The sequence below is a fragment of the Aptenodytes forsteri genome, unplaced genomic scaffold, assembly GCF_000699145.1.
Source record: "Aptenodytes forsteri isolate BGI_AS27 unplaced genomic scaffold, ASM69914v1 Scaffold137, whole genome shotgun sequence".
Lineage (NCBI taxonomy): Eukaryota > Metazoa > Chordata > Aves > Sphenisciformes > Spheniscidae > Aptenodytes > Aptenodytes forsteri.
This window is the reverse complement of record NW_008796221.1, coordinates 5,182,339-5,200,850: the sequence shown is the minus strand read 5'-3', so window position 1 is coordinate 5,200,850 and position 18,512 is coordinate 5,182,339. Positions and strand designations below refer to the sequence as shown.

Below are 18,512 nucleotides of genomic sequence, written 5' to 3'. Positions count from 1 at the left end.
CCCCCCTGCCGTGGAAACTGAGCTCCACAGCGGCGCCGCTGAGGAGTCAATCTGGCTCTGAGGCTTCCTTTTTAGCTGGGTTATTTATTTTTCAGCTTTGGGTATTTGTTTGTTTTGGTGGGTTTTTTTAACATCTGTGCCTCCTCCATAAATTTCAATGCTTGTAAAAGTGACAGACTAGTAATATCATTTCCTCATGCCAAAATCTCATGCAGGCAAAGGCTGCGAAGGCTCGCTGGCAAAACCGCTGCCAATGGGACGTGTTCTCCCTTGTCTGCTCCTGCTTCCCTCCAGCGAGAGCTCGCCAGTGAGACCAGGCCATGCCAGAGGGGCTTCGGCTGAGCAAACACACCTCGGCTTATGCCCCCTCTGCCCAGCATCCATGGAAAGTCAGCCAGTCGGTTTGGGGGGCTGCCAGACGTAGCCAACTCTCTTATTTTAGAAAAAAGAAGGTGGCAGGGGAAGGAGGCGATGGGCTCCCACCACTGTGGGAGGAGGGCATGCCGGCTGCCTCTGCCAGGGTGCCACCATACCAGTTGCCAGCAATGTTTTTTCATTTTTTTTATTCCAAAAGATAATTCCCTAAATAAGCTTGGGACCGTGGGGGTAGCTAATCTGCCAGCAGATTTCAGGGCTCAGGCTAGTGCTCCCTGAAGTCACTGGGATTTGGATAGGGCCCATGCTGATGAATTTTAGGCAATTTTCTTTGTTTCCAGCTGCTTAGTATCCAGAACAGCCAGGACTGTTAGTGCAGCCAGCCCACCCCTTTCCTCTACAAGCTGTGTGTGTCACTTACCAACGAGGGGACATTCAGTAAAGGAAAGCAAAAAAGATAACATCTCCACTTGGAAGCCTTGTGCCTCTCCTTAATTACCTCCTTCCTTCATTTCTTTATCTTATGCCTGTCTTATGCCTCTCACTCTCCTTTCTCCTTTGTTTCTTACTCTTTCACAAGACCTCTAACCTCTTCTTCATAGGGCAAGACAGGGAAGTCCCACGGTCATGGCCTGCCATCTCATCCAGGCTCTGTTGGTGGGGAATCCAGCAGAGACCTCAGACCGCTGATATTCAAGGACACAGGACTCAAAGGGACCATTTGGGACCTCAAACCCCGTTTCCTGCACCCACCAGAAATAGTGTAATGGACATCTAGTCCAGACAAGATACCTGCCTTCTCAGACCCCACCCATCTAGGTCAAAAAATGCTTCCCAAAACTCTCCTGCACATTTCAGGCTCATCTTTGCATAGAAGAGCAATGCTAATGGTGCCTGTCAGCAAAACAGGGGGACCCAGGGTATTGCAAAAACCACAAAACCCACAATTTTGCATGTCCCTACAATAGCAGGGAGACATTTGCTGAGTACATTTGCAGGGAGCCAAGGCTGTGACCAAGCCCCATGCACCAGAGGGAAGGAAGAAAAAGAAGCTTCCAGTCCCTGCCAGTCTTTGCCTAAAGGAAAATTTCTTCTTGGTCCCAGTTCCAGCACGATCTCACTCATATGAGCACGATTTACCCATAACTTACCCCAAACCTCACCTGGTCTGAAAGATTTTGTTATGACACTTGCTGGTCCCTGGGTGGGCTTTTGCATTGGCTTCATATCCCCTCACTGCTCTGGATAAATACGGTACCTTGTTTTTGAAGATGAGGGGTTTATGCAATGTCTTTGGCCAGAATTTCTCATTCATCTTTCTCCCATTGAGAGCAAAGCTAAGATATTATTATTAGTAACAATAAACTAGCTTATTTAAGAAAATTTACTAAGACCAACCCGTCTGTATCAAAATAAAAGCTTGTAAAAATCATAATAATCTCTGTTTTCACACTCCTCTGATCCAAGATTCCTCATGTAAGTTACAACTATTCCCTGTTAAAGGCAGAAAGCACCTAATGCAGCAGGACGGAGGTTACCACGGGCTTTCACCCCTTGTGCAGTATTTTTTTAACACAGAAAACAACAGGGAGTAAATCGAGATGAGAAATGAGTAAAGACTGTTGTCTGCAATGGGGAATGCAATAGGTGGAATGTAAATAATTACTTAGGAGGTACAGACCCCTTCCAAGCATGGGTGGTGGGGGGAAATCACAGCACAGATGGACGTGGCTGCAGTCCATATTAATTCATGGAAGTGATTATTCAGGCAGTGGAGCTGCTCACTTCATTCAGGGAGAGAGCTCGCACCCCAAAAGCAGCATTGAAAAGCACATTAACAGGCAAGTAGCTGCCTCATTAATGTGGCCACAGCAGATAATTTTGCAAGGGTCAGGGTAGGCTGGGGAACCATTAAGTAACACCAAGCAATAAGGAGTTTTGTCTGAGCTCCTTGGGTCTGGGTAAAGGCTTTCATGGAAGAATGTAGAAAAACACTCTTGTCACTGTCACCATGTGGAGAGTCCTGATGCACGTCTTGTCCCAGCTTTTAACAACTTTCTATGACAAAAAATAAGGAAACTGCCTAGACTTTCTACATAATCAGCTGCAAATACGAGAGCTATGGAGCACTAGGTTGCAAGTACCATTTATTGTGGTATAGCATGTAACATCTGAAAACAGGACAGCAAGTTGTAGCACTTTTGACTTTCTTATGCTAATAAAGACTATAAAGTGGACTTTCCAAAGTGAGATCTTTCCACCAAGTGTGTTTATTTTCTACTCATCCATGCAAGCATGCAGCGTTTTCTCTGTATGTGTTTCCTCTTGACCATCAGACAGACACAGAAAGCAGACCTGCTCTTTTTGCTGCTTGGAAGTTTTGCTGAAGAAAGACTTACCGATGGCTAGAGGAGAATGATGTGGCGGATGTGCAGAAGAAACAACCTTTGCAGCTGATACAAGGGACGAATTGCCCATGATCACTTCACCTTTGAAGAAGCATTGCCACGTTACTGGTGGTGGTGTTACCCCTGGCCCCCGCAGGCACTGTAGCTCAGGCATGTTCTTGTCGTCCTGAGACATAAGGGATGAGTTTTACAGCTGGTCTTATGGAGGTGGAGAATGCAAGGTATTCAGCAAATACTCGCACTGAAACCTCAGCACACAACCGGACGGAGCTATTCAGGGGCAGTGTCCCATCCCATCCCATCCGTTCTTGTCCCAGACGTAGACTAGAAAAAATACAAATTGTTGAGGTGGACCTCTTCTGCCCACCTCAACAGGTGGGCCATCAACACCATCGAAGCACAACTGCAGGCTGGAAGGCCCTTCCTCAGTCATCCCAAGGTGTATGGGGTCTCTTCATAATCCCAATCAGGGAAATAAATGGGGAGGATGGCTCTGACTATGCTAAAGTGAGATGAACCCCATGTCTCTTGGGGCTATCAGTCAAGTTGCAGCTTCAGTGTCAGTAAAGTTTGGCTTCAGCAAAGTTGAAGCATCTGCCTTGCGAATGCTGGACAGGAAAGTCAGAAGCAATTAGTAGCTAATCGATCTGGCCTCTTCTTCCAAAACAAAGTCTTCTGTTCATGAAGCCTCCTTGTTTTCTTCTCCTATTTATGCAGGGACTTACCAGAGAGGCCTGGCGCTCCGGAGCTGCCTTGCCCATGCCAAATAACCCTTTGGGATGAATCCCTTTTTTGTGCACAGGACTTGTCACAGTCGGATAATAATGCAGTCTTGCCTTGCCAGTTACATGAACTTTGCTCTTAAGTAGAGCCCAAGTCATTTCTAAACAAAGGCCTAAATGTGAAATTATAGGCAACTTCCATGCCTATGTTATTACGAGATTTTAATTTTTCTAGGGTAGGAACAATAGCAGCTGTTTGGCTGCTCCATTTTCCAGTGGGCTGGTACAATATGCATCTTCTGTAAACTGACATCTCATTATTTCATCTGAAAATAGAGTATTTAACTGTACACGTTTTTCTCTCTCTTGTATTGCATTTCATTCAAATGGGTTTAAACTTGTATTTCTTTATTGCTTATTAACTTTAATTATGTATGAATATAAAAGAGAATATTAAAAGGCTTTTCTTTTTCAGAAAGGCATTTGTTTACAAACACTGTTGATTCTATCAAATAGGTGAGCCTAAGCCCTTAAATTTACTATTGATCTTGTAGCCATTAAAAAAGGATATAAGATTAAAGAAACCCTCCAAACCAGGGAACAAGTATTAACAACTTTCTATTGTCTGGCTTAATAATAGAATTTAAGGGTGAATACTTTCAAAGGGTAGAAAGTTTTTATGCTTCGATACCTTATATATTTTATTTTTACGAAATTGCTTTAAAGATTTACATCTCCTACAGCAAATAAACTACGCTCATGCTTAGAAAAGAAGGTAGTGGGAGGGACTTTGAGCTTAACATTATTCTGAATATCTATTATGCATAAAAATAAAAATTGCTGAAGACAAATACACAACAATCATTATGGTTCTTGCATTTATATGTTCCTAATTTGGATGAGCTTTCCTTTAATGTATGATTTTGGATGCAACACAGGCATAAGAATATACTGTTTTCTGTTTCCAATCCACTGTGCTGCTGTGCCCTATTAGCACCGCGTGAGGAGCGTACCTAAGCATATTTAAGGAAATTCCACTTGACTCTGGTTATTTACAATTCTAATGTTCAAACTTGTTTTGCAAATCTGATTTTCAACATACTTTAAATAAACATGTCTTATACAAAGAGGCATCTCCAGCAACAAGTGTTCATGCCCATGACTATTGTTTCCTACTATCCATTCGCCGCTCTGGATTTCCATGAAGAAATGTGGGTATTTACCCGTGTTACATCTGCATACTGAAGTTTCCAAGGCTTTCATTAACTTGCAAATATTTATCGTGGGTAGCCTTTATCTGAAGAATTTTTTAAATGTCAGTGGCCACAAAAGAAATGCTTGGTCCATTTTACAACCTAATTTATCTCTCCACTTAGCTGTTCTAGCTTGAATCACCCTAAGGACCCAAGGTACACAGGGCTAACAGGCCAGGACAGTTTTAACAGTTTACTTTGTGAAGGAAAGTGGGATGTAAATCCCGAGGAAGTCTATAAAGGATATTCCTTCTGTTTTATTTAATGATCACTAAACTTTCAGAGACCTGGAAAAGATATTCCTTCTTTTTTATTTAACGATTGCTAAACTTGCAGAGACCTGGAAATACATTTTACTGCAGGTTTTGAGGGCTTTCTCTTATTGTCTCTGCATTTAAAATGTATCTAAAATATACAATTTGTGTGATTAAATGCCAGTGGACCTGTGCATGGAGATCCAAGACTCAACACTTTTATCTAAGGCACACAACTGCAGCCCATGGGGCTGCAAGCATTTTGCAAGGGTATATTTTGTTTGCCTACTGTCTACCACAAAAACTTTCTAGCTGTGGGTGCAAATATGACACAAGCAAAAACTGAATGGTAGTTGCATCAAAGCTATTTAAAATAACCACAAATTTATGCAAACTGTGAGGATAAGCTGGGAGCCCCACTGACGGGCTGGGGCGAGCAGGAGGAGGGCATCCCCAGACAGTGACCAGGCTGCAGGATCCATCCCACTGCCCCCACGCTCCCTGACCCGCAGCCCAGCGCGGGACATACACGAGGGTGTCAAAGCTTGTAACTTATGTGAGACCCGGTCACCGGGCCACTGAATGCTCAGATTCGTTTTTCAGCCCATCGACATAGGGGTTAATGTGTTGGCTGCCCTCACTGACTGAGTCACTGCATTTATGCACTGAACTCAATTTCATTTTTTTTCCTTTTCTATTTTCTTCTTTTTTTTTTTTCTTTATTCTTTTTTTTTTTAACCCCCAGGAGGGGTTAAAGAGCATCTTTTGAAGTGGGAGTGGGAGCCTGGTTCTGGCTTTTGACACGAGCGGGCTCCCCATGGCGGCCTGGCAGCAGAGACTGGCTGGGCACCAAGCGAGAGGGACACAGGGGATGAGGGTCAGGGTGTTTTGCAGAGCCCTGCGGGATGGTTACAGAGTGCGAAGGGACCACACATGTGTGCCCTCATGGGGCCCAGCGGTCTGTGAGTGGCTTGGCATGTGCAAGGGGCAGCCGGGCACCACCAGCAACAAGCCCAACCCATGGAGGTGCACACCGGGCAAAAAGCTGCCTCTGTCACAGCTTCAGGGACCCTTAAAGCCGGACACATGTGGGCCCGAGCCTGAAGGTAATGATACATGGGTGTAATCATACAGGTGATGTGAAAAGGCTGACACAGTGATGAATAAATGGGAACAGAAAACAAACTGGTGGTAACTTCTTTCTTCTTCCCAGCACTATTGAAAATATCTGATTAGATCCTTGCATCCCCAGAGCTGCACAGTCACGCTACTTTTATTTAATTTCATCTGCTTGTAAATTGTCAAATTAATTGTTTTTCAGAGCAAGCCCTATCTGAGAAATATGTCAGGACCATAAAACACGGGGCCAGCATACAATGACCATGTGAAAGCAGTAAGGAAGTTAGGAATGGTATCTCCAACTCCAGTTTTGACCCACAAAATGACTTTTTCAATCAAAATAAGACTGCTTGGAAAATCAGACTCATAGGTTAATTTAAAAAAAAATCTTAATTCGTATTAGCAGTAAAGCAAAGCATTAGGATAAGCCAGAATATTATAGAATAAGCAGATATTTTTCATTATTCCAAATCCTCCACCAGAAGTCTAAAATTCATCAGTTATGAGTCAAATATTCCTCCCAGCTCCCTTTAAGAAGGTCACTGAGAAATTGCTTAGAGTGGTTGTCAATTAGAATCTCTTGTATAATATAAAGTACAAATGAGACCACAGCATTTTTATCCTCTAGAGGAATCATGGTTATACTGCTAAGGAGTGATCTGGTTATTGGGAGAAAACTGTCTGGCTCCCATCTCTGCCCCTGGCTTCTCTTAGGGAAATCTGTCCTTCTGTGTCTCAGTGTCATCAATTTTAACATGAGACCGTATCAGCCAGCCCAGGATGGGCAGCGGGCTCAGGGTGTGACTGTACTAGGTTAGATACTGATTGAAGTGCTACCGAGCTTCCTTTACACTAACAATATTAAGTGCTTTTAGTAAAACAAGGAGTCTGCTTCACCAGCTTTTAAGTGGAAAGGTGCTCCTGACATCATCCCAATGCCAGTAAGGTGGATCATAGGGCTCCACCAGGGAAGCTTCGCTCCAGTTCAGGGCTTTCTGGCCAGGCTACAACTTCATTTTATAAGGTCTTAAAGATTTCAAGTGCCAGAAACTCTATTGCTCTCTCTTCAGGATGATGTAAGGGTGCTTTTTTAACTATTTGACCCATATAAAATATTTTCATTTTCAATACAATTGTCTTTCCCTTCCCCATTTTGAACTTTGCTCCACCAGTGCTAAATATCAGAGCTGAGTCACAGCAGAGGTATCTCCCCATGAAGGCACATCAGCTATGAATGTCTCCTCTTATCCATCTCTTCAATAAGCTGAGCAGATTGACGTCTGTAAGTCCCAGTGAGCTCCCTGCTCAGCCCTCCATGGGTGGTAACCCCTCGAGAAGGACTCCCTAAAGAGTGGCATCCCCGTCAGACACGGGTCCTCCTGTTTCTTGTATGACACGATGCACAACGGTGTGAAAAGACGCCACGCTCATAAAACTGAACAGGCTCTTGGAAAGCTGCCACAGAGGGGAGGGGATGAACCTGTGAAACTGGCATCTTAAAGTATGCTCCTGGGTCATCATGTGTTGACTTGTAGCAGGTTTAAAGATTTCTGATGGGTGTTTATAGAATCTGAACAAATCCCAGGGTGTACCTGTAAATCTCTGCTCATCTTTGCATTTCTTCTGTTTTCTCAAAGTTCGTCTGAAGCCTGCCAGGATGACCCAGCCCTGCACAGGGGACCTCAGTAGCTCCAGTTCAGCCCCATTGCTTAACTTCACACACCCACATAGGAACTTCTGCCAGTCAATGTGCCAGCCCTGGATTGCCTTTTCCATGGTAGCTCCTTCTACAATAAAAACACATGACCATCCTCGATGTCTGTGCATCCCTGCAGCACCTGGACCATTGGCAAGGGAGTATCTGGCAAAGCAATGCCTATGAACATCCATACCCATTGCTTTTCCCCAAAAGACGTGGCAGAAGACACATGGTTGGCTGGCAGACCCCAGCGTATGCCCACCGTGACTGGAGGCAAGGGGCAGCCCCTCTGCTCCAATCCCTTGGAGACCCACAATGCTGCTGGGTGCCTGCTGCTGTGGGAGGTCTCCCACTGCCCTCTGGGTCTGCAGGGCCATGGGAGGAGGACCCCAAGTGCATCCCCAGGTAAGGCGAGCAGAGGAGTTGCTCCCAACTTTGGTTTGCCCACCTAATGTAAGTGCTTCAAACCCCATCCTTCCTGCCCCTTAGGAAGAGGGAGCCTGAGCCACTGGAGGAAAGCCCTTGTCCTGCCCCTGGCCCTGGTCACGGTGGCTGACGTACCATGATCTTCTCCCTGGGACACTTCCAGCTATTTGGAAGAAATTCTCTGGGGTTTGGACTTTTTACTTTCCAAAATCCTTCCTGGAAGGGCATGCGCCACAAGATCTTGCACATGCCACCAGCTCCTGTCCCTAGGGAGGAGGCGGGTGATGTCTCCAAAGTGACCTGGGGAGACTGGAGTTCGCAGCTTAGTAACTTAAATATCCTCCACCTCCTGCTCTCAGGCAGGGTTGGGATCGTTGTCTCTGCTGCTCCATGGTCACAACACAGCTTTATCAGCTGTCGCAAGGGGCTCAGGGCACTGCTGCTGGCAACACTATCTGGCTAGTTTCTTGGCCTTCCCCTTGCTCCTCCTTCCAATAAGATAAGAGTTATCTTCGTTAGCTGTACACACAGACTTAGTTCCTCACCGCAGAGCTGGGAATCCTGGGTTTCCAGGCACGGGCGCTGCTCCCACACCGCTGCAGGTGCAGCTGCAAGGGCAGCCCTGCCCCGGGGCTGCTGGTGGGCTCCGCTCCGGGACCAGCTCTGCCTGTCCACCTTGCCGTCCTCCTCGCCGAATGGTCAGCCATGGCTTTTGCCAACACCCAGGGCCTGGGTGAGGGAGCAATGGCCACCCAACCTGGTGACTCCCAACAGGCTTTTTATTGAAGGAGAAGGTACTGCAGGGGTACCACCACTACCGCAATCAAGTGTGAGATCACCGCAGCTCTGGTTTGCAGGAGGAGGTGGAAAGGCAGCTCAGCCAGTAGCTGCCTTTGCCTTTGTCCTGCCATGGCAGCACATCTGCTGCTCTCCAGCAGCTGAACACCCATGTCCCATCTCCCAGCGACCCAGGGAGCAGGCTGGGGAGTATTTGCTTGGTGGGGGTGGAGCGGCTGCATCCACCCGCCAGCCGCTTTGCGGGGGGGGAGTTTTGGTTGGGGGGGGGGGGAGCGGCTGCATCCCCCCGCCAGCAGCTTGGCTCAAAATCAAAGGGTGTTTGTCAAATCTTCTAGGAGCCTTGAATGGAAGAAGATATAGAAATGCAAAGCGTGGTTTTCTTTTTTTTCTTTTTTTCTTTGGCAAATGGCCTAGAAAAGTAACAAAAAGAGACAGAAATGCCAAAAAGTAAACCACCTACTGTAGTCTCCTGGAGATAAACCAGAACATTGTTCCAAGCAGCAGAATGCTGCTGTCATTTCTCCTGGAAGTGAAGAGAGCGTCACCAAGTCCTGGGGAGGGGGCCAGAGGAGAGAGAAAGAAAAATGAGCGGTTCAAATGAACCTCTGAAAGGGAAGTCAAGGTAGTGCCTTTAAATGTGGTTGGCACAAAGCAAAATAACATGCCATGTCACGTATTTAGAAAAATCATTGCTGTGGGAAGTTAATGCGGCTTCAGAGACACTTGTGACATTCAGCGGGCTACAATAGTTTGTTGTGGATTATTATGACTCCCACTCCTGAGGAAAGATCTTCTGGGCATGAGTCATGGGGACCCTGCCCGGCTGTGTTATTCTGTCCCATGGCACCCTATTGTCTATTATATTTTCTTCCCCCCACACCAAAAATGCAGACTTTCAAGTATATGATTCCTGATATTCAATACATGCAGCAAGGACTGAACCACAAGGACTGCAGTTTGCTCCTGCACTTTTTGCCATTTTAATTCTTTTGAGCATAATAGCAGCTTTTAAGCAAGATGCTTCTGTTTGATTCAGTATTAGTTTGTGTTTACTAAGCCAAGCCCCATCACTGTTTAAATTAACATCAGGCTCAGAAAGGGTTAACCTTTCATGTGGGTAATAGTGAGGTTACAATATTCAATTTCTTCCTCTTTCGAAGATTATTGGCCAACAAAACGTAATCTTGGGGCAAGAAGTGCAAAAAGTGCCTGCGGGCTTTGGCAGAGCAGCTTAAGCACGTCCTGCAGGAGCAGCTCCAGTGGCTCCCGCCCTGCCCCACCCCCGTGCTGCTGCTAACATCCCTCCCAGCTCCAAAACAGCTGATTCAGCACCTACATCTTTGCTGCTCCACCCTTATGCTTCAACTTGAGCTGACTTGGACAGATATTTTCTGTTGCTGACACCATTAGAGCGGCGGTAACCTCTGGCAGGCAGGTGGGAGACAGCTCCATCTTCAACCGCTGTCGCTGTTTGCTTCACTGCCCATGAGCTGAAGCCCTGAGGAGCTGAAGCTCCATTTGCAGCTGGAGCAAACTGTGGAAAGTCAGCAATTCACCTTTCTCATAGTCTTTGGGGATAAAACAATGAAAGCAACAACAGATTTAATATAGCAATGTGCTAAGGGAGCTGAATTTTGGAAATCACATATGCAATAACTCACTGGCCAGTACCAGGAACTATTGATGGCATCTACTCAAAACAGTCAGCTGAGTTAAATTCCCTTAACGACTACTTCCCAGCCACAACCACCACTTTATTTCTGCGTGTTTTCATGCACTTTACCCACTGAGAGGACATTACCTGGCCTGCCTTCACGCTGCTGGGTAGAGGATGCTCCCAGGTGGCAGAGGAGTGCTGTATCTCATTCCTGCCCTCCGTTACAGTAACACACATAATGAAACCATTGATTAATTGTATTCTTCCTGCAGGCTACTGGGTCTGTGGAGAATCAAAGTAAAAGTACATTTTCGTAACTCTAGGTGCTTAAGGAAAGTAATAAATAATGGCAATGCTGTGGCTGTGTATAGACTGTACACAGGGACAAAGCATTTCGCAAACGCAGGTAAGAAATGTTATTCATATTTTATACAAAGGGTAACTTACAACCCAGTCAATAGATAATATTTTTCCTTCTATATGTTCAATGTTTTGGAACAAAAGCTATTTTAATAATATTACATTTGGCACAGCTCTGCACCATGCACTCCAGTGTGTGGCTCCAAAGCTATTTGCTGCTGCGGGTGATGACTGCTGTGAGCAAAATTTCTGGACTCAGGACTATGACTGGAGACACATTAATGCTCTTGAACACTGGTACGTCCATGTCCTAACAAAATTATTTACGGGGTGAGTAAGGCATCCAGCCCTTGTAAGCCCCTGTGTAGGCTGAAACACTGAAACTGCGCACCTCGAACAGGACCGGGCTTGTTGGGCCATGACTTGCGGCAGCACACTGCCTTTGCCTTCCCACTTCACATTGGCCTAAATATCTGTTTGTGAAGCAAGGTGATGGGGAGCATCAGCCCCCAAAAATGTGTGTGCAGCCTTTGGGGCTCGGGCAGGTTGGCTCAGGGCGTGCTCAGAGGACACCACCTGGTGACCCACTGACCAGTGTGGGAAGCTGGAGGCTGCGGGAGAAACTGGAGGGGATGACTTTGTTCTTTGTTTGAAATAGTGCTTTTCCCACTCTGATTAAACTGCACTGCAGCTCATTAACTATTCAGGTGTTGTCCACATCTTTAGAGAAGGAAACACGAGATGACAGACTATTTAACAAGTTCATTTTGAGCACAAAATGTGTTTTAAGGCAGGAAAAAATATTACTTCATGCAAAACTTGGGTTGGTGTAATTGCAGGTCTGACTGCTTCGAAGATGAAAAGCCTCTTTCTTAATTCAAGGCAAATGTAGCAGAAATAATGTTTAGAAAAGAGGTGCAGGTAGGTACACACCAGGAGCACAATTTTAATATTCTGAGTACAAGATTTTTTTGAGTCTTTGTCTGACCCTGTGTTAACACACTTGGTTACATTTCACCTGCCACATTCATCTTTGTCGGTTTCTTTTTCCCCCTGCAATTTGTTTGCCCATGTTTGCTCGTGTTTCCCTTTAGCGCTGATGCTCTTGGACCAGTTCGTGCCTCCTCGGAGGCCCAGCATTGACCCTGTGAACGCCGCGGGATGAGGTCCGGCTTAATCCTCCACAGGCAAAACCACTTGTGGTTCCTCCAGAGCCTGCCAGCGTGGGTGCATCTTCGGCACTGGGAAGACACACCATGTGGTCCAGCCTCTGGACACCTGCTCTTAAAAATATGCAATGAGACCAGGAGTTCATTAATCAAGAAGGCAGCAGGTAATTGCCAACAAGCTCTGAAGTTCAGGGCAGATCCATACCTGATGCTCCAGTCGTGACTCGCTGTGGGGTCAGAGAGCTCCCAGGCCCAGGGTCTATCCCAGCCACATCCCAGTCCTGCTCCAGGGCGAAGCATCACTGTGGACCACCACCAGGCTGGGCCAAGTTTCTGCAGGAGCTGGAAGCCCCCCGTGAGGTGCTCTCACCACCTCTGGCTCTCAGACCTGCCCTGCCATTTGAATATGGACCCCAGCACCATGGCATGTCGCAAGCCCTTTCCTCCGTGCTCTGCAGGATGGGTGGCAGGGGTGCTATCCCAACGCAGAAATCTTTGCTCAAAAAGCAATGTATCCAAAAGGTCTTATGAGCAGGTAATAACTGGAAGGGATGTGGGCTGAGGCTCCCAGACACCCTGCGTTGAAACCCTTCAGTTTGTGCTTTTCCCACCAAGGCTTTTAAGCCTGGGACTCCACAGGAGCCAGGCATCCACACCAGCACTGAACCGTGGAGTGGGCAGGAGAACTCTGGTTCTGCTGATCTTTTCTGAATATTGACCTACATGCACGCAGGGCAGCCTCCAGGATGGGTGGGCTTTGGGAGGGGAGCAGAGAGGAAAGGCACAGCTCAGCCAGGAATTCAGATAACCTCGACCACCCGTCACCCTCCCGTCTTCGCTTGGTGGCCCCAGAACACCACCGTTAAGTGTGGTAGAACCAAGAGCTGCTGCCCAGGCTGGGTCTCGGCAGCCTGCTTGGCTCCTCCATCCTCTACACCCATCTACCTCCTCGGGCTGTGCTCGCTCTTCCACGAAGCTCCGCAGAGGGGCACCCCACGAACTCCAGCAGAAACTTCTTGAGAAGTTGAAAACCTGCTGATTAGCTGTAATATTCCTTGTTGGAATGCTGTTTACCAAGTCTCACGTACCTCCTGATTCAATGTTTTGTAAATTTAGCTCTCTCCAGCTTCAGCTGATGTGTGGATGCAGACGCTCTCGGATGCTATTTATTCCACAAGTGAGAAACGACTTGATAATTTATGGGTTGTAAACCCAAAGTTGTACAGGTTTTTACCTCAGGGAGAGAATAAATACATGTCTCATTTCAACACATTTTAGACAATGTGCTCCTTTTTAATGGCTTCCTTTGATTTTACTCTGAAAAATGTAGACACTTCCTCCTAGGATTCTCATATGGGAGCTTCATGCTGTTCTGTCAGGTTGCATATTTTCCCCCTGAATTTCTTACAGAAGATCTCGCTTATCTGAATTACAAAGATGTTAACGTTGTGTTGTCACTGTGAGTAGGGAGTTTAGGCAAAGATTTTATTTTGATTAAGAAATGGAAGAGTTGGAGAATAATTACTGCATTGGCGATGTGAAACTTCGGTTGTTTAAAATGAATCAGAACGTATTTACTTATTTATAGACGTTGAAATTAGAGTATGCTTTTACCTGCAAGTAAAATAACTTGCACATACAGCTGTGAAGTGTAGCTGAGGCTACATGCATGCTATTTGCACCCTGAGAGGAGAGTATACCTATAATGGATATACATTGGTGTATCGGGTGAGGAATTTTTAGGCAATGGTATTTGACATTACAGTTCAAGGATGGAAAAGATTTATTGATCCGTGGGTTAAATAGTGACCCTGGTTTCACCTCTTGTTAGTGCTCTGTAGGTTGCATGTAAAAACTGTACCATAATGAATCCTTAGGCTCAGAAAAATGTAAATCCTTCCCTCGATAGATCACAAAGGAGCAAAAGCCTGAAGAACATGCTTAGCTCCACTGCCTGTTTAATTTAGAGGATATTTTCATTACATTAGGGTCAGTTTTGTAGGATTCCTCCATCTTCACTTTCCTGATAACATCATTTATTTTGATCTATAGCGACCTCCCAGGCCAATATTTGTAAACAGTGACTGAAGTCATGAGTCAACATCATCTCAACATACAGGATGTCAAACTGGACAGGAAGGTTTATTGTGTCACTGGGCTCAGCTTCGCATCACTAAGGTAATTATTAAACCCAGGGTAAACAGAACTTTGATCCCATGTGTATTTTTAAACGATTGGCAACGGCTGATTTTTAAAAAATGTAATTGTGAAAAGCCATTCTCCATAGGAATTCATTGTGTCAACATATAAGGTGTCCAGTGCAAGGTTTAGCAAAGTAAACTAACCTGTAGAAAAGGTGCCGGCATGGGGTGCTGTGTGACGAGCTGTGGGGTCTCCTCTGATTCCCAGCCAAGAGGAGTGTGAAACGTTCATCTCCCAAAGGAGAAAGTAATTCACTCACATCAGTGCTACTGACTAGTGAGAAAAGGTGACTGTGGCCAGGGAAAAAGTGGATGCGTAAAAGGATAAAAATGTGCATTGCAAGAATGCAGCAGGACCTCTCTCTCTCTCAAAATATTGTTTCCATCTCCCTTTGGTCATGGGAAGACTGTCTAAGCATCTTCCCTCTGTGGTATTCTCCAAAGTCAGCTTCATATTGGCCAAACACTGTCCACCTTCCTTTGCCACATCCCTTCCTGTGTGAGAAAGGTGCTGAAGTGCCCAGTGAAAGAGGTGGACACCTACAGGATGGGTGCTAGCATTTCTCTTAGGCTCTGATCCCCAAAACATCGTCCATGACCAGAGTTAGGTGCTGGAGGTTTGTGTTTATACATGTGTGAAGGTAGGGAAAATTGGGGAAAATAAGCAAAGTTAGGGAAGAAAGGAAGTACAGGAGGAGAAGTGAATTCAGGTGAATCTCTGACTTCAAACAGGGGTCAAAAGCACCCAGCATCAGAGGTGCAGATTGGATGATGGGAAGGGACCCCCCTGCAGAGGTGCACCAGCCCATCTGTCATGGGGAAAGCTCACGCTTGCAGTGTAATAACTCATCACCAAGAAAAAAATTAGATGGGACGCTTTGGTAATCATCTTACTTACCAGGGCAAGTCTGTGCCTATGAAGTGCTTACCTGTGTCGTGGACTACAGACAGTTAAGAGTCCTGTAGCTGGTCAAGAAATGCCATGAGGGTGATGTACAGCCATATCTCAGCAGTCAGCGGCAGTTCCTTTAGGTTGCTAATAAAGGACCAAAGCGAGTGCGTATGAATAAATCTAAGGTATGGATGGATGGGCAGAGTAGTGAGCAGCAGCATCAACATTTTCCCTCTCAGTCTGCTTTGCTGTACTGGATTAACCCATGCTCGGAGCCCAGGAAGGCAAATGGCCAGTATAAGCACAGCTGCAATCCCAGCACATGAAGTCTAAAAAGGGATAACCCAATTCATTCATTTACAGTTCTACTTAATTAAAGAAATTCTTCCCATGATTTCATTATAGAAATAATTTCCAACAATGTGCCAGAATAAAATTACATTTCCCCCACTAATAAAATGTTGTGGAAGTATGTAATTATACAGCTCTTCTATCTGAATTGTAAGATGTACTGCACAGTGACGTGTCTTATGACTATGAAAATTTAAAGCCCTAAATATTTCATACTAGCTGTAAAATAAAATAATGTAATCAAAAAGTATGCCATAGCTGGAAAAGATGGGCTAGGTGTGAAGATGATGAAAACTCATCTGTTTGCTTGGCACTGTCAGTCGGGTGTTACTTGTCTACCTTTCCTGAGATCTGGCAGGTAATTTATGGCAGATTTTGCTGCTATTCTTTGTTGCCCATCCCCATAAGTGCAGTCATTAATGTATACACAAGCCGTCCTGCTCTTCTGCACCTGGAGGGTCTCTGGGAGGAGAACGCCACGGCCCAGGACCGTCCAGGAGACAGCCCCAAGACCTGGAAGGGGATCCCCCAAATCAATGCTGAAGTACAACTGGTGGCTTGAAATAATAAACAAGTCACTGTGAAGTAAATGTCCTCTTATTTACAGTGATTAAAAAAATATCTGCAGATGGGCAGATATCTGCAGAGAAAATCTGCAAAGAAATAGCAGGTGAAACCTCAGCATGCTGGCTAGGCTGCTTCTTAATAGCTTCTCTGTATCACCTCTAGCAAATGGGTATCTACAGCGCTGTCGTTTATTGTTGATGACTGATAATAGGATTACTGCTCCCACATCCAAGAAGCATGGCATCCCAAATAGCATCGTTTCATGCCGAAGGAAAGACGTTATTATCACATCCTGACTTCGCATACTGCTCAACCAGTTATCTGTGCAGGACTCAGTGTAGAGCTCTGAGACTTTATAGGATATTATCATGTTATATGAAATTCATGCTGCTGCAGCTATAAATCAAGAGGACACCTCGTATGGTGGCTGGTTCTCCTTGGAACAGCATCTCTAAGCAGAGGCTCTGTTCTCTGAAAGATTAGAGTGTGGTTTAAAGAAAAGTGTTGCCAATGAATTTAAAGCTCATGAAAAGGGCAGGTTTAATAACTTTGGTGTTCTCTGTTTAGCAATGTTGTATGTGTAGCTACAGCATAAGTGTCTCCACAACTCCTTAAGATACCCCAAGCCTGACTAGAGGCTCCCTCCTTTGCAAGACTAAAAGGATAATTCATTTTAAATAGTATTTCTTAAACAGCATTTCCATCTATAGACACTGGCTAGAAGAGCACAAGCTGTGCCACTGGCCAAATGCAAGGAACATCTGTCTAAAGGGAAACAGTAGGGGCTGCACATATTTAAGGTGCGGTTTTGGGAGCAGCTGAGCTGATCCTGACAGCTCATGGCTACCAAAGCACACCCTCCCCCCTGCCCGTCCTGGAGGCATGGCAAAAAGCCCTCCATTTTTTTTGGCTGAGAGAGTTTTTGGCTCACGTTGGGATGTGACCAGCTCTGGAACTGCACAAAGCAAACGATGGAAGCACACATCACAGGGCAGCTGCGGGGAGAGGGAACCGGACCCATCGGCAAGGGGAGACAACTCACTGAGCCTTGAGGGACTGAGCCCTGTTATGGTGGGGAACGGTGGAGGCTTGGAGACGCTCAGCTGGGGCTTTGCTCTCCAGCTTTGCATAGCCTGTGAGGATCAGGAGTGCTGAGTCCATGGGTGCCCAAAAGAGCTGGTATTGCCCCAGGCATTGCGTATTTATTGACACAGTGCTCATATGAGCCTTTCTCTTGCTTTCCTTCACCAGAAAGAGTGAAAACTGCATTTTTTGGGCACAAGGTTGGCTTACCCTTGATGGAAGAATGATAGCTGGAAGAGAAACACCGCCTTCAAAAAACATACAGCTGTGAAAGTACTGCTAAATGTAGAAGTTGGAGTAATGGCAGCTGAGTATCAAAGGTGAAAAGCAGAAAGCCTTGCTCAGCTCTGCACAGCCGGTCTGAGCTTTCCAGTCTGCCCCAGTTAGAGCCTAAGCTGGAGCCATCTCTGCTGGGTTGCTGACTCTGAACATTTGAGCAAATATCTCGTCTCCTTTGGTTGACAGGAGGCCATATTATTCACAGGCCAACTGAACCAGGGCGTGCAAAGGAGATTGGGGTTGAACATTAAGATATATTTATATAAACTTATCCCTAATTGAGCTGTGAGAAGGTCAATTCCATTTCCAGGGATCAAGATGCAGAGGTGTGCTTTCCTATCGTTAACCTCAGGTGTATCTAGAACCCCCTCCAAAACCCACTGGAGTCAGACAGTGTCTTTGGATCTGCCCCTCAAACGCTGTTAATCCTCAGCATTTTAAAAACTTGTAATGAGAAATCAAAGCTAAAATTCCAGCAACAATGAACTAATTCTTCTGATGGCTAAATACGCTTAGTAGCCGACCCCAGGAAGTTAGGCTGAAGCAGCAGGTTTTACAGACTTTTCTCCTGTGCTGTTGCTTCATTTCTTCACAAAGAAATGTGTTAAATTAATTGAAGAGACCAACTTTTGCACACCCCCAGGCTTTCTATTTCACCTGTGCTTTTAAAAATAGACCTGAGAGGGGAAATGGCAGGTTATAAGCTTGCAGCAACCTGAAAACTCATGTATGCCTCTCCTTGGGACTCCCAGCAAACAAAGGCAAAGGGAGTTACTGGATGCGCTAGGGAAAATTATGTTAAGGGCCTTGTAAGTTAAAAACCAAGCAGTTTGTGAAAAAAACCAACCCTCAGACTGACAGAGTTTATCATTTAGGATTCACTCCATACACGTAGGGAG

General features: G+C 45.7%; 1 protein-coding gene across 1 annotated transcript in view; it reads right to left on the bottom strand.

The window, feature by feature from the left end:
* RELN (reelin) overlaps positions 1-3,544 on the bottom strand; it is a 309,109-nt gene extending 305,565 nt beyond the window's left edge. The window contains exons 1-2 of the mRNA XM_009289098.2: positions 3,509-3,544; positions 2,775-2,949 (exon numbers count right to left, since the gene is read on the bottom strand). Of these exons, the coding sequence (XP_009287373.1) occupies positions 2,775-2,949; positions 3,509-3,544 (211 nt within the window). The remainder of the gene's footprint in view (positions 1-2,774; positions 2,950-3,508) is intronic.
* Positions 3,545-18,512: the final 14,968 nt, after the last annotated feature.